Here is a 12,796-nt window from a genome sequence, read left to right as displayed (position 1 = left end):
CTGTTGTCTATTCCATTTGCACAACAGCATGTGAAATTTATTGTCAATCAGTGTTGCTTCCTAAGTGGACAGTTTGATTTCACAGAAGTGTGATTGACTTGGAGTTACATTGTGTTGTTTAAGTGTTCCCTTTATTTTTTTGAGCAGTGTATATCGTCCTGCTAATAACAGGGTTAATAATACAGTGCCTTGCGAAAGTATTCGGCCCCCTTGAACATTTCAACCTTTTGCCACATTTCAGGCTTCAAACATAAAGATATAAAACTGTACTTTTTTGTGAAGAATCAACAACAAGTGGGACACAATCATGAAGTGGAACGAAATTTATTGGATATTTCAAACTTTTTTAACAAATAAAAAACTGAAATTGAGCGTGCAAAATTATTCAGCCCCCTTAAGTTAATACTTTGTAGCGCCACCTTTTGCTGCGATTACAGCTGTAAGTCGCTTGGGGTATGTCTCTATCAGTTTTGCACATCGAGAGACTGAAATTTTTACCAATTCCTCCTTGCAAAACAGCTCGAGCTCAGTGAGGTTGGATGGAGAGCGTTTGTGAACAGCAGTTTTCAGTTCTTTCCACAGATTCTCGATTGGATTCAGGTCTGGACTTTGACTTGGCCATTCTAACACCTGGATATGTTTATTTGTGAACCATTCCATTGTAGATTTTGCTTTATGTTTTGGATCATTGTCTTGTTGGAAGACAAATCTCCGTCCCAGTCTCAGGTCTTTTGCAGACTCCATCAGGTTTTCTTCCAGAATGGTCCTGTATTTGGCTCTATCCATCTTCCCATCAATTTAACCATCTTCCCTGCCCCTGCTGAAGAAAAGCAGGCCCAAACCATGATGCTGCCACCACCATGTTTGACAGTGGGGATGGTGTGTTCAGGGTGATGAGCTGTGTTGCTTTTACGCCAAACATAACGTTTTGCATTGTTGCCAAAAAGTTCGATTTTGGTTTCATCTGACCAGAGCACCTTCTTACACATGTTTGGTGTGTCTCCCAGGTGGCTAGTGGCAAACTTTAAACGACACTTTTTATGGATATCTTTAAGAAATGGCTTTCTTCTTGCCACTCTTCCATAAAGGCCAGATTTGTGCAGTATACGACTGATTGTTGTCCTATGGACAGAGTCTCCCACCTCAGCTGTAGATCTCTGCAGTTCATCCAGAGTGATCATGGGCCTCTTGGCTGCATCTCTGATCAGTCTTCTCCTTGTATGAGCTGAAAGTTTAGAGGGACGGCCGGGTCTTCGTAGATTTGCAGTGGTCTGATACTCCTTCCATTTCAATATTATCGCTTGCACAGTGCTCCTTGGGATGTTTAAAGCTTGGGAAATCTTTTTGTATCCAAATCCAGCTTTAAACTTCTCCACAACAGTATCTCGTACCTGCCTGGTGTGTTCCTTGTTCTTCATGATGCTCTCTGCGCTTTAAACGGACCTCTGAGACTATCACAGAGCAGGTGCATTTATACGGAGACTTGATTACACACAGGTGGATTCTATTTATCATCATTAGTCATTTAGGTCAACATTGGAACATTCAGAGATCCTCACTGAACTTCTGGAGAGAGTTTGCTGCACTGAAAGTAAAGGGGCTGAATAATTTTGCACGCCCAATTTTTCAGTTTTTTATTTGTTAAAGTTTGAAATATCCAATAAATTTCGTTCCACTTCATAATTGTGTCCCACTTGTTGTTGATTCTTCCCAAAAAATTACAGTTTTATATCTTTATGTTTGAAGCCTGAAATGTGGCAAAAGGTCAAAGTTCAAGGGGGCCGAATACTTTCGCAAGGAACTGTATATCTGTGAGAATACCCAAAGCGGGCTTTTGTATCATTCTAAATTAATAATAATCACCTTGTTTAAAATAAATTGAATTTTGGAGATGATTTTGTTTTCAAATAACGTCAAATTTGTGAGAAAGGCCATTCTTGAACATGGGGTGAGACATTGTTATTAATTTGTAAATAAAGCCAGTTTGCTATTTAGAATTATTTATTTAAACCAAAAAACTACAGTCATCTCATGGGTCTCCCGGTCAAGGCCGGCACAGGTATTGAACCAGTATCTGTAGCAACACAGCTTGCACTGCTATGCAGTGTCTTAGACCATTCAGGCGCTGTATAACATGACCGGTCGGGAGTGGCCTACAGTACTACTGTCACGTCCTGACCAGTAAAGGGGTTATTTGTTATTGTAGTTTGGTCAGGACGTAGCAGGGGGTGTTTGTTTTATGTGGTTCGGGCTATGTTTTTAGGTAGAGGGGTGTTTGGTTTATGTGTTCTGGGGTTTGTTGGTTTATGTTCTATGTTAGTTATTTCTATGTTCTAGTCCTTTTAGTTATATGTTTAGGGTTTTGATGGACCTTCAATTGGAGGCAGCTGTTCCTCGTTGCCTCTGATTGAAGGTCCTATGTATAGGGGTGTTTTTGTATTGGGATTTGTGGGTAGTTGTCACCTGTTTAGTGTATGTTCGCCTGACAGGTCTGTTAGTGTCGTTCGTTGCGTTTGTATACGTGTTTTGTTTGGTTTTCCTTCTTTTTATCTAATAAAGAAGATGTGCATACACGTTCCCGCTGCACCCTGGTCCAATTCTTACGACATCTATGACAACTACAGAAAGAGCAAAATAATCATAACAAAATAAAAGAATAAAAACCTTAGCGTAACAGTTTTAGTAAGTAATACTGAAGTTGTGCACAATTATCCATTTCTATTTAGGTTTATGTCGCCCACTCACTGTCAGTTAGAGACACAGTAGGACCCAAAAGCATAATCCGTGCTCTAATTCCCCCTTGCGCTGGTCTGGAGCAATGAAGTGGTGACGCAGGGTACCGTACTAAACCACAAATTACCTACAAGTCCCGCAGCATAATCGCACAACTTTTAGTGGAGCAACCACTGTACCCATTGTTCGTCTTTAGTGCATTTAACTATATGTCGCAAGTAAAAGCCTTGGGTAGCGAATTTATATAATTCCAAGTCTGGAAGGTTAAAACCACCCTCAGATTTTTTTAAAGTCTGTTATGACTGAGTATACCTTTCTTAAAGAATGTCTTCGGTGGGGTAAAAAAATGAATACAAAAACATTGGGAGCCATGCCATTCTAAATAGTTTTATTCTACCTGTAAGATGTATGGGAATATTATTTCATTTAATTAGATCTGCCTTTATATTGTTGAGTAATGGAATAAAGTTATTTGTTGTCACTTACTAGGCATCATAAGTATTTCATATTTTTTGTGGTCCATTTAACCTCTTGACGGTCGCCTAGGATAGGGGGCGCTACAGCGATTTTTGAAAAAAATTAGGGCCCATTTTAAACGACCTCTTACTCAAACTCAGAAGCTAGGATATGCATATAATTAATACTTGTGGATAGAAAACACCCTAAAGTTTCTAAAACTGTTTGAATGGTGTCTGTGAGTATAACAGAACTCATATGGCAGTCAAAACCCTGAGACAGATCGTAACAGGATGTGGAATTCTGAATTGCGGACTCAACTTCATCACTTTGCCTATAAATCACACCGTGAGCTATGGTTCATTGAGCACTTCCTATTGCTTCCACTAGATGTCCCCAGTCTTTACAAAGTGGTTTGAGCCTTCTACTGTGAAAACTGACAGAATGAGTCTGTGGAAAGTGGTCACATGGAGAGGGCCATCACCATTATGACGCCGGCGCCCCTGGCTACCCTCCCCTTTCGAAACGTTTAGAAAGACAATGCAACCGTCCCCCTTGAATCTTATTGGTGCTCTGGTTGAAAAAGGCCCTAAAGATTTATGTTATACAACGTTTGACATGTTTGAACGAACTTAAAAAAAAATATATGCATTTTGTTGAGAGAGAAGTCCCGTGGCCGACGGAACTTTTGGAGCAGCCTTCAACAACAGCAAGCTATTGGGACATAAAGGATTAACTTTTTTGAACGAAAATACATTTGTTGTGGACCTGGGATTCCTGGAAGTGCCTTCTGATGAAGATAATCAAAGGTAAGGGATTATTGACAATAGTATAGAAGAGTAGTTTTGATATGCGATTGTTCCAAGATGGCGCTGACCTGTAACGGTAGCCTATTTTTCTGAGTATCGTATCCCCTTTTATCGCAAAGTGTGATTACCCAGTAAAGTTATTTTTAAATCTGGCATTACAGGTGATTTCAAGAGATGTTAATCTATAAATCTTAGAATGACAATATTACATTTTAAAAATGTTTTCGAATAGTAATTTAGTAAATTGTAGCGCTGTTTCACCGGATGCATTTGAGGGAAAATAGTTAGTCAACGTCACGCGCCGATGTAAAATGCTGTTTTTATATATAAATATGAACTTTATCGAACAAAAGAATGCATGTATTGTGTAACATGATGTCCTAGGAGTGTCATCTGATGAAGATTGTCAAAGGTTAGTGCTGCATTTAGCTGTTATTTGTGATGCATGTGGTTGGTCGGAAAATGGCTATGTGGCTACTTTTACGATATACTCCTCTAACATAATCTAATGTTTTGCTTTTGCTGTAAAGCCTTTTTGAAATCGGACAACGTGGTTCGATTCAGGAGAGGTGTATCTATAAAACGATATACAATAGTCCTAAATTTGAAAAAATAAATTTTTGTAAAGAAAATGGCGATAGGATTTTTCTCTGGATGTTGATCCCGCATACGGGACGGAGCCCGTCCAGAGGTTAAAGAATTGCTGTAAATCGTGAGTTTTTCTTATTCCTATTGCCATTATTACTTTTTTCACATAAATGTTATATGCTGAGATTTTAGAGTTTTCTGAAAATATTTTTAGCAAAGGGGGCATATTGGTCTGGTACAGTATATCAGGAGATCATCTGCAAATAAGTTTAGTTCATATTGATGTTTACCAATACTGATACCTGCTACGTTTGGATCCTGTCTAATTATTTCTGCAAGCGGTTTAATTGCCAGTGCAAACAGGAGGGGACAGCTCTGTCTTATGGCGCTTTCAAAAGCAATTTCATCAGATAATGTATTATTTCTGTATATTTTTGCTTTAGGACATTTATACAATACTTTTATTAAATGTATTATAATCAGCAGGGGACTGACGCTGGGCCAAATGTGCGTCGCCTCATGGGTCTCCCGGTTGCAGACGGCCGGGATGTCCTTGTCCCATCGCGCTCTAGTGACTCGTGTGGCGGGGCCGGGCGCATGCACGCTGACACGGTCACCAGTTGTACAGTGTTTCCTCAGACACATTGGTGCAGTGTGTCAAGAAGCAGTGCGGCTTGGCAGGGTCACGTTTCGAAGAACACATGGCTCTCGACCTGGCGGGCGCGTCACCAACAAACTATCATGGTCCAAACACACCAAGAAAGTCATGAAGAGGGCACGACAACGCCTTTTTCGTCTTTTGGTAGGGACAAAAATGTCATATTTTCTCATTCTGTTTTCTTGCTGGTGCAGTTCATCTTGTAAAGTTTGAACCTTTGTTTCCAGAAGCCCAATTGAGTTGCCTTGTTCATGCACGCTCCCGCCACGTACAGTTGAAGACGGAAGTTTACATACACTTAGGTTGGAGTCATTAACTTCATCGGGGTAGGGGGCAGTATTTTGACGTCCAGATGAAAAGCATGCCCATAGTAAACTGCCTGCTACTCAGGCCCAGAAGGTAGGATATGCATATTATTAGTAGATTTGGATAGAAAACACTCAAGTTTCTAAAACTGTTTGAATGATGTCTGTGAGTATAACAGTACTCATATGGCAGGCAAAAACCTGAGAAAAAATCCAACCAGGAAGTGTGGAAATCTGAGGTTTGTAGTTTTTCAAGTGATTCCCTATCCAGTATACCGTGTCTCTGGGGTCATATTGCACTTCCTAAGGCTTCCACTAGATGTCACAGTCTTTAGAACGTTGTTTCATGCTTCTACTGTGACTGGGGAGAGAATAAGAGCCATTGGAATCAGATGACTGAGAAAATGACATGAGCTCAATCGTGCGCGATCACGTGACAGTTAACTGTGTTCCTTTTCATTTCTGAAGACAAAGGAATCGTCCGGTTGGAATATTATGGAAGATTTATGATAAAAACATCTTAAAGATTGATTCTATACATCATTTGACATGTTTCTACGAACTCTAATATAACTTTGTCTGAACTCACTGCGCGTGCACAGTAGATTTGGATTACTCGACTGAACGCGCAAACAAAATGGAGGTATTTGGACATAAAGATGAACTTTATCAAACAAAATTAACATGTATTCTAGAACTGGGATTCCTGGGAGTGCATTCCGATGAAGATCATCAAAGGAAAGTCAATATTTATAATGTAATTTTTGTCATTTCTGTTGACTCCAAAATGGCGGGTATCTGTATGGCTTGTTTTGATATCTGAGCGCTGTACTCAGATTATTGCAAAGTTTGCTTTCGCCGAAAAGCTATTTTGAAATCTGACACAGCGGTTACATTAAGGAGAAGTGTATCTATAATTCTTTGAATAACAGTTGAATATTTTATCAACGTTTATGATGAGTATTTCTGTAAATTGATGTGTTCATTCACCGGAAGTTTTGGGAGGCAAAACATTTCTGAACATTACACGCAAATGTAAAATGGGGTTTTTGGATATAAATATTAACTTTATCGAGCAAAACATACATGTATTGTGTAACATGAAGTCCTGTGAGTGCCATCTGACGAAGATCAAAGGTTAGTGATTCATTTTAGCTATATTTCTGGTTTTTGTGACGCCTCTCCTTGCTTGGAAAATGGCTGTGGTTTTTCTTGTCTAGGTGCTGTCCTAACATAATCTAATCTTATGCTTTCGCCGTTAAGCCTTTTTGAAATCAAACAATGTGGTTGAATTAACGAGAAGTGTATCTTTCAAATGGGATATTATAGTTGAATGTTTGAGAAATTTGAATTTTATGATTTTTGATGTTTTGAATTTGGCGCCCTGCTATTTCACTGGCTGTTGAATAGGGACGCTAACGTCCCACATACCCCAGAGAGGTTAACTCGTTTTTCAACCACTCCACAAATTTCTTGTTAACAAACTATAGTTTTGGCAAGTCGGTTAGGACATCTGTGTGCATGACACAAGTAATTTTTCTAACAATTGTTTACAGACAGATTATTTCACTTACAATTTACTGTATCACAATTCCAGTGGGTCAGAAGTTTAAACAGCTTGGAAAATTCCAGAAAATTATGTCATGGCTTTAGACGCTTCTGATAGGCTAATTGACATCATTTGACTCAATTGGAGGTCTACCTGTGGATGTATTTCAAGGCCAACCTTAAAACTCAGTGCATCTTTGCTTGACATCATAGGAAAATAAAAAGAAATCAGCCAAGACCCCAGAAAAAAAATGGTAGACCTCCACAAGTCTGGTTCATCCTTAGGAGAAATTTTCAAATGCCTAAAGGTACCACGTTCATCTGTACAAACAATAGTACGCAAGTATGAACACCATGGGACCACGCAGCCATCATACCGCTCAAGAAGGAGACGCGTTCTGTCTCTTAGAGATGAACGTACTTTGGTGTTGAAAAGTGCAAATCAATCCCAGAACAACAGCAAAGGACCTTGTGAAGATGCTGGAGGAAACCGGTACAAAAGTATCTATATCCACAGTAAAACGAGTCCTAAACCAACATAACCTGAAAGGCCGCTCAGCAAGGAAGAAGCCACTGCTCCAAAACCGCCATAAAAAAGCCAGACTACAGTTTGCAACTGCACATGGGGACAAAGATCATATTTTTTGGAGAAATGTCCTCTGGTCTGATGAAACAAAAATAGAACTGTTTGGCCATAATGACCATCATTATGTTTGGAGGAAAAAGTGGGAGGCTTGCAAGCCGAAGAACATCATCCCAACCGTGAAGCACATGGGTGGCAGCATCATGTTGTGGGGGTGCTTTGCTGCAGGAGGGACTGGTGCACTTCACAAAATAGATGGCATCATGAGGAAGCAAAATTACGTGGATATAATGAAGCAACATCTCAAGACATAAGTCAGGATGTTAAAGCTTGGTCGGAAATGGGTCTTCCAAATGAACAATGACCCCAAGCATACTTCCAAAGTTGTGGGAAAATTACTTAAGGACAACAAAGTGAAGGTATTGGAGTGGCCATCACAAAGCCCTCACCTCAATCCTATAGCTCTGTCAGGAGGAATGGGCCAAAATTCACCCAACTTATTGTGGGAAGCTTGTGGAAGGCTACCCAAAACATTTGACCCAAGTTAAACAATTTAAAGGCAATGCTACCAAATACTAATTGAGTGTATTTAAACTTCTGACCCACTGGGAATGTGATGAAAGAAAGAAATAAAAGCTGAAATAAATAATTCTCTCTACTATTATTCTGACGTTTCACATTCTTAAAATAAAGTGGGGATCCTAACTGACCTAAGACAGATAATTTCTACTAGGATTAAATATCAGGAATTGTGAAAAACTGAGTTTAAATGTATTTGGCTAAGGTGTATGTAAACTTCTGACTTCAACTGTATATGCATATTGACATGATAGACTGTACTTTCCTTTTGAGCAAATCTACTTTTTTAACAACAGCTTGTAACAGTTTATTTGTTTTGGTGAGCATTTTAGTTATGTATTCCTGGATATCCTTCAACTGTTGCTCTCATTTACATCTCCAAGTTGTTTATCTTTTCCTCTAAAGTAAGCCATGGCTTGTTGGGATTGAGTCGCAGCGACACTTTACCCACAGATTAGTTCGTAGTTTTACAGTATATAACTGATCGCTCACTCTCTCCCAGGTACTTGGGGATATATTGATCTATCGATTTTAAGTGCTTAATTTAAACTATATTGTCTGGCTTCTACATATAATCACAGTTTGAAGGTACAAAACGGAGCTACTCCCTCCCCATGGGTCCCATCGGTACGCGCATGAGCCTCCACTCTATGCACATGGACTTTTCAAACATCTATAAAAAATGAAATGCCATGAAAATATTAAAATCAAATTTATTGAGAAAAAAAAAAGTTTAGGACTACATTTGCACGGAAAGCGTGTGTGTGTTTGTATGGTCGAAAGTTGAGTCTTAGGTCACCTCTTGGTGTCTTTACATTGTTTGAGTTTGCAGAATGTGCAAACAGCAGTTGGGCGAAGTGCATGGGTTCTTAGAACATAGGCTGGTCCCTTCTGTTCAACTTAAGGCCGAGGCTGCAGATCCATAGGTAACCGCCCCGTCCCGCCGGATCCCTTTTCCCCAGAGCTGATGATCCAAATCACTGGCTGTACCTCTACTTTACACACCAATTTTTGTGGTCACCCTCCCTTCACATTTCTCACTGCCAATCGTGAATGATAAAGTTTTACCGGTGAAAATTCCATGCAGCACCTGCATTTCAACTATTTGATCTGAACCAGTTTCATGGGGATATTCATCTAGATCTTCTTGAGTTATCGATTGTGATGGGGGGGAAAAAAGATGGTTACATATCGGGATATTATTTTTTATGACGTATCGTATCATTTTGACAATATCTCAATATTATTTTTGACTTAGTTGGCTGTACCTGCACCAAAACTATTTTTCTTCACAGATTGAAAATAATATTTTTTTTAAATGGGGAGCCAATTAGTTTTCAGCACTTATTTCCGTGACTGATCGTTTTTTCATGGCTCTGTCTTGTACCTCTGCAGCAGACATATGGTGGGCAATATGTTTGGAACATCGAATCGCTATATAGAATCATGAGAATCACAACACATACCATATCGGCACCTAAGTATCGTGATAATATCATATTGTTAGGTCCCTGGCAATTCAGAGTTGTAGTTATCAACATGGTTTCGAAGTACCCTACAGTGTTGTTTTGCATTATGCACATGGAGCAAATTTTAGTCTCCTACCTGTGTTTTTTTGTTGTTGTTGATCAAAGCACATATTTTGTTCAGTGGCGCACGCTGAGTTGAAACATGCAAGTATTCGAAAGAAAGACGCAAACAATCATCCTAAAATCTCTTAATAAAAGAGGTAGTGTGCGATTTATATTTGGTTATGTTGTATACTTTCATTATGTGTTCTTGCAGACTTTGATCAACTTTACTAAAGAAGCAACATTCTTCAGAGACCGTGCGTAAAGTAGAGAATCCTGCACATGTGAAGAAGCTTCAGGACCTTTAGATGTTGGCAAAACGGGTCGAGAAAGTCGCATCCACAGTAAACTTTAACTAGGCTGCGCAGCTCAACAATAGTAGCAATAGACAAAATGGACGGGCAACAGTCTGCATCAAAATCAAGACACAGAAAAATACATTGAAAGTCCTTTCTAAACAACAGTCACAAAAGTAAACTTGAATGAAACATTTGATTACAGACTAATTTCAATGCGCTAGTCATGAGAAACTCCATGTCCCAGCATGCTGCAGTGCAGGGTTCTCTCTCGTACCTTGTAGCCGCCCATGCGGTCCTCCTGCCGGAATGGTCGGCTGTTCTTCAGCCAGCGCATCTTAGGACGTGGGTTGCCCCCGGCAGCACAGCGAAACTTGACTGTGTTGGCAGCAGGTACAGCATGTAGCCTCTTCTCCATCTTCTCCAGCATCGTCCAATAGGGCGCCCCTAAAGAAAAGAGATGACCAATCAGGGTTTTTGTTTAGTCAAAATCTCAAATTAGATTTTGTCCATCTATAGCAAAACAGTAACATATATTATATTAGGGAAGTACCAGACAGTACCAGAAAGTTTTCATTGTTACCACATAGTTTATTAGTTAAAACCATATCAGCTTAAACCGTGCTGTAAAATAAGTCTTACTAATATTTGTGAGAGTAACTTTGCTCACTTTATCTCTGTCAACAGAAACACTGTATGGGAAACATGGCTGAGGAGCAGAGCTCCGTTGATTAACAGTTTCAGTCCAAAGCCTGAACAACATGGATTACTACAGCCAGCAGGTAGTGAGAAAGAGTGAGGGAGGTGGTCACAGGCATTGTCCCAAATGGCACCCTATTCCCTATATAAAGGCACTATTTTTGCCCAAAGCCATATGGTCTGAGGGGGCCCTAAACTGTTATTTCCACTCCCTAGCCCACTTCACAACACTGGGCTATATGGACTTACAACCCAGCAATGGCTTCACAGGCTACGTCCCAAATGGCACCCTATTCCCTATGGGCCCTAGTCAAAAGGATTGCACTAAATAGGGAATATGGTGCCATTTGGGAAGAAACTAGTTCACACTGGCAACACTTAAAACTCAAACATAATTGTTATCTTTTGAAGGTTGCAGGACACGTTGCCAAGTGGGTAACTAGACCATCACATCCATTTAATCTAGTTGCAGTTAGTGCTTTTTTTTAACCACTTCTTCCAATTACAATATTTAGCCTCCTGTCATCGGGAAGATATGGCTGTTGGGAAGAAGGGATATTTATCACCCATGAATAATCATTTGTTGTGAGTGAGAAATGTTTGGTTTGTAAAGAGTAAGTTACCCACACAATGATCGATCATGCTCCTTCATTCAAATACACCCCCACAGGGACGTATAGGAAGTTAGGAACACCCCTTTTCTGTCTGGCCTACATACTGTAACTGCAGCTCGTTCACCCCATATCTCATTTTCTGTAGTTCCCTGAAGCCCCCCCCTCTCTCTACCTCTTCCTCTCATACACTTTATCTTATCTCTACCCCCCCCCCCCCATTTCTCTCTCTCGCCACCTGGGAGAGTGATTGGATAAGCAGATGAACTCAGAAAGAAGAGAAACTTCACAACCGATGTCCTCCCCACCATCACTTCGTATATCTCTATTACAGGAGCAGGGAGAAGAGGGGAAACACTCCAGGGTTACTGCAGCCGTTAGACACTCCTTTAGCCTTCTTGGGCCTCTGTACTTCTCTTTCCACCCCTCCCTCCCTGTTTTAGCCCCTCTTCCCACTCCTCTCTCCCGCCCACCAGAGTGCAATCAGAATACTATCAGAGTCGGTCACCTCCCATAATTTTCTCTGGCATGCAAACCGGACAGTACACACATACTTTGATACAGAAGAAGTAAACCATGCTCTTCCTTCCAGGATGAACGAACACACTATAATTAGACTAGTTAGGTTATTTTAAGCCCATTTCCTTCTCACTCTGTCCCCCTACTTCTCGCCATCTTATTTTATTTTTCAACACTCCTCCCTACAGACACAGTCAGACAGGTTAAGGTAGCGACTGCCCCCGCTCGGGAACTCATCTCTCTCAGGTAAACTCTGACCCCGGAGTGGCAGCAGCTGTATCTGATGAGCACGGTACATGATGGTGAAAGGTGACCAGGTCTGTTTCCCATGCTCCCGTCGTCCGGAGGTAGCGAGACTTCAAAGACCCCCCCCAACCTCTGTCCAGATGAGCCAAACTCTCACTGGCCAACTGCTGTGGCCCCTAAGACACCTCTGTGGCCCCTAGCACCCTGTGTGGCCCCCCTATGGCCCCTTAAGCTCTCTGGTTTACTCTGTGGCAGTCTGGGGTTAGCTCAGGTTATCTATGTAACTCCAAAACAAGAATGTGCTGTACGTTCAGCATGAGGAATGAGGCACAAACATAAGTGTCAAATTATAGTATTAATTGTTTTAAAGTTGTACATTTGCCCCATACTGTAGAGCTGGTACTAGGGCTACATATACTGTAAATCTAGGACAAACATAACAAAGCAGCTAATGATAACAGACTATTAAAAGCTTGTAAATTGTACCCTACAGATGTTTCAAACGAAGACAAACGGGAGCAATTAAGGATGATCTCCTTAACAGGCCAGAGAATGAGTTAGAACAACAAAACCAACGAGACTGGAACCCCACATC

General features: G+C 40.6%; 1 protein-coding gene across 8 annotated transcripts in view; it reads right to left on the bottom strand.

Moving 5' to 3' along the window:
* LOC106579428 (fibroblast growth factor receptor 2) overlaps nucleotides 1-12,796 on the bottom strand; it is a 125,925-nt gene that overhangs the window by 69,599 nt on the left and 43,530 nt on the right. For all 8 annotated transcript variants that reach the window (XM_014159332.3, XM_014159331.3, XM_014159333.3 and 5 more), the window contains one exon: nucleotides 10,404-10,573. In XM_014159332.3, the coding sequence (XP_014014807.1) occupies nucleotides 10,404-10,573 (170 nt within the window). The remainder of the gene's footprint in view (nucleotides 1-10,403; nucleotides 10,574-12,796) is intronic.

Source organism: Salmo salar, chromosome 19 (assembly GCF_965601325.2).
Source record: "Salmo salar chromosome 19, fSalSal1, whole genome shotgun sequence".
Taxonomy (NCBI): Eukaryota; Metazoa; Chordata; class Actinopteri; order Salmoniformes; family Salmonidae; genus Salmo; species Salmo salar.
This window is presented reverse-complemented; position numbering and strand designations above follow the sequence as displayed.